We start from the raw sequence: 3,201 nt of genomic DNA, 5'->3' as shown, positions 1-3,201 counted from the left end.
GACACTCAAAAAGGTAAAAGCTGCAATGCACCTCCACATGTGAATGAAGTAGGAAATGTGACCCACAGAAAAATAGAAATGTTAACCTACAAAAAGCGGCCATAAAAAAATACGGGTGGTGGAACTTGCAGACAGCATAAGTGACGATGGTGTGCTGAGCATAGCTCTCACAGGGACAGCAGAGGAAGACTGAGCGTGGGGACGGGGACACACCTGCCCTCCTCCCCTCCCCTTCCAGGTGAGCCCCCACAGGAAAGACGCACCCTACATGGCCACAGCTGGCATAATGTCCAGCCCCCTGCCACACCCTGTGACTATTACCAGGCCCCCTAGGTCATCCAGGTAACCACCCAGAGTGGGAGGCCAGGAGCCCAGGGGGGCTCTTTGTTCCCTGTCGAGTCTCTGTGGGGCGAAGTGGTCACAGCAGGTGGCTCAGACCTGGCTTCTCTGAGGACACTTCTTTGATCCACTCTTTTTGGATGAATATCCCCAAGCTGGGGCATGAGGCTGGCAGGGGAACAGGTGCCTTCAGGGCCACACTTGTGCTGCTTGGGCTCTGGGCACTCCTGGCTTTGGCCCAGTGCTCTCAAGGCCATCCCTCCTGGCGCTATGTGTCCTCCGAGGTGGTGATTCCTAGGAAGGAGACGCATCACGGCAAAGGCTTTCGGGTGCCAGGCTGGCTCTCCTACAGCCTGCATTTCGGGGGCCAGAGGTACGTCATCCATCTGCGGAGAAAAGCACTGTTTTGGCCCAGACATCTGCTGGTGACGACTCAAGACGAGCAGGGAGCCTTGCAGATGGACTACCCCTACGTCCCTTCAGACTGTTACTACCTTGGCTACCTGGAGGAGATTCCTCTGTCCATGGTCACTGTGGACATGTGCTATGGGGGCCTGCAAGGAATCATGAAGCTGGATGACCTTGCCTATGAGATCAAGCCCCTCAAGGACTCCCTCAGTTTTGAGCATGTGGTTTCCCAGATAACGGCGGAACGTGACGCAGTGGGGCCTATGTACAGTCTGGGACACAGAGAGGATGCAGACGCCCTGCTGCCTGCAGCACACACAGCCTCAACCGCCAGGATCTCAACCACAACATATGCTTCACACGCAGGCAGGATCCGCGGCCAAGTGCAGTGCTCCTACCTAATGTACCAGGTATACAATAACATGACGTTTATTGTGCGGTTCCTGGTGCACATGTTCAACATGGTGGACAGCTACTTCTCCAGCCTTCACGTGACCTACACCATCTTCCTCTTGACCATTTATAATGTGCGTGATCCATTCTTGATTGACATCAGAGTGCCTGACGGTGAGGCATTCGAATACTATAGCCGGCATTTTCGCATCCCTTACGGAATCACATCGTCCACAGTGGTGAACAAAAATTACCCACATGAAGGAAGCTATGAGCCCCCTCATTCTACAATGTGCCGTAATGAGAACCTGATCTTTGTTGCTTCCTTGGGTAGACACTTTGTATTTTTGTCTACTGTAGCAGCCAATGAAATAATGAGAAATTATGGGGTGTCCTATGATGAGCCAGAGTGCACCTGCTTGAGAAGGACCATCTGCATCATGGATAGGTTCCCGCTGCTCACGGACAGATTCAGCAATTGCTCCCTTGTGGACATGAACAACATTGCAATGAGGGCATCGGGGAAATGCCTGTTCCCACCATACAGAGAGTCTCTCAACAAAAGCCTGACATTTGTGCGCTGTGGAAACAACGTGGTGGAGGACCAGGAGCAGTGTGACTGTGGGTCCCTCAAGCAGTGCTACCACACTGACTGCTGTGATACCAACTGCCACTTAACGCCGGGCAGCCAGTGTTACGTGGGTTCTTGCTGCACCAATTGCACCTACTCAGCCTTGGGGACCCTGTGCAGGCCCATGCAGACCACATGTGACCTTCCAGAGTACTGCACCAGTGGCTCCCAGAACTGCCCTGAGGACTTTTACTTGCAGGATGGGACCCCGTGCTCACAGGTGGGCTACTGCTACCACGGGAACTGCACTGACCGCAGCATTCACTGCAAGGAGATCTTTGGTCCGGACGCTGAGGACGGGAGTAGTGACTGTTACGACATCAACATGGAGAGCCACCGATTCGGGCACTGCTCCAGAGAAGAGGACAGCAACACTTACCAGCCCTGCACTATAGAAAACAGGATGTGTGGGCGGCTGCAGTGCAGAAACGTCACCCGCCTCCCCCAGCTGCAGGATCACGTCTCGTTCCATCAGTCCATGACGAGTACTGGGACCGTCTGCTTTGGGCTGGACGAGCACCGCTCCACAGGCACCAACGACGCTGGGCGCGTGCGGCCTGGTACCCTCTGTGCCCCTGGGACTATCTGTGTTAATGGCCAGTGCAGCGGGCCTGTTGAGGACCTGAATTATGACTGTACCCCTCAGAAGTGCAATTACCGAGGTGTGTGCAACAACAACAGGAACTGCCACTGCCATGTAGGCTGGGACCCTCCCCTGTGCCTACGGCGAGGTTTTGGTGGGAGTGCAGACAGTGGACCCCCTCCAAAAAGATTCCGTGAAGTAAAGCTGTCGGAGCAATCGGTTTTCTACTTGCAAGTGGCTGTTGGGCGCTTTTTTGCCTTGCTGGCTGCACTGCTCTTTGGAGTGGCCACAAATGTCCGAATTATTTTGGTTGGCAAAGAAGCTGAGGAGTCAGAGTCTGATGAGGAGTATGAGGATGAGGAGGAGGAGGAGGCTGAGCCTGAGCCTGAGCCTGAGCCTGTGCCTGAGCCTGCACCTGAGCCTGAGGCTACATAAAAGTTTCAGCTTCCCACCCATCAGAACACAGGGAAGCAGTTGGAACCTCTAGGAAAAGGAAGCGGCAGAAGAGATGGCAAAGCTCGAGTCCATGTTTGGTGAACTCTTCAGGGGACTTGGGTCCTCCCTGAGGTGGCGGGAGAGCGAGAGGCCTTGGCTTCTGCCTCAGGTGCTCTTTGTACGTCACTGATGTTTCCTCAGAAATAAAGCATCAAACCATATGCCGTTATGCTCTTCACCCTTTATGGGCTGTTAAGTCGCAAACTGTGCCTGAGCCTTTCCCTGGGAGAGGTGCCCCGAGCTGCACAACTCTGTAGCAGTGTTGATTTGCAGCGTTTTTCTAAGTACTGTGCAGTTAAAGCTATACTTCTTTTATATTCACTGTTAGGAAGCCTCATACTCTTCTCAAAAC

The 3,201-nt window shown here is 53.7% G+C and overlaps 1 protein-coding gene across 1 annotated transcript; it reads left to right on the top strand.

Annotated features, from left to right (window-relative positions):
• Nucleotides 1-479: 479 nt before the first annotated feature.
• On the top strand, nt 480-2,701 carry LOC100946817 (disintegrin and metalloproteinase domain-containing protein 21-like; the record flags this gene model as incomplete). Its single annotated transcript, XM_012814010.2, has 1 exon — nt 480-2,701. A coding segment is annotated over exon 1 (2,222 nt), but the record flags the coding sequence as incomplete, so codon positions are not given.
• Nucleotides 2,702-3,201: the final 500 nt, after the last annotated feature.

Source organism: Otolemur garnettii, unplaced genomic scaffold, assembly GCF_000181295.1.
Source record: "Otolemur garnettii isolate 467f Iridium unplaced genomic scaffold, OtoGar3 scaffold00502, whole genome shotgun sequence".
NCBI classification, from domain to species: domain Eukaryota; kingdom Metazoa; phylum Chordata; class Mammalia; order Primates; family Galagidae; genus Otolemur; species Otolemur garnettii.
The sequence above is the reverse complement of the archived record's forward strand: the minus strand, read 5'-3'. Positions and strand labels throughout refer to the sequence as shown.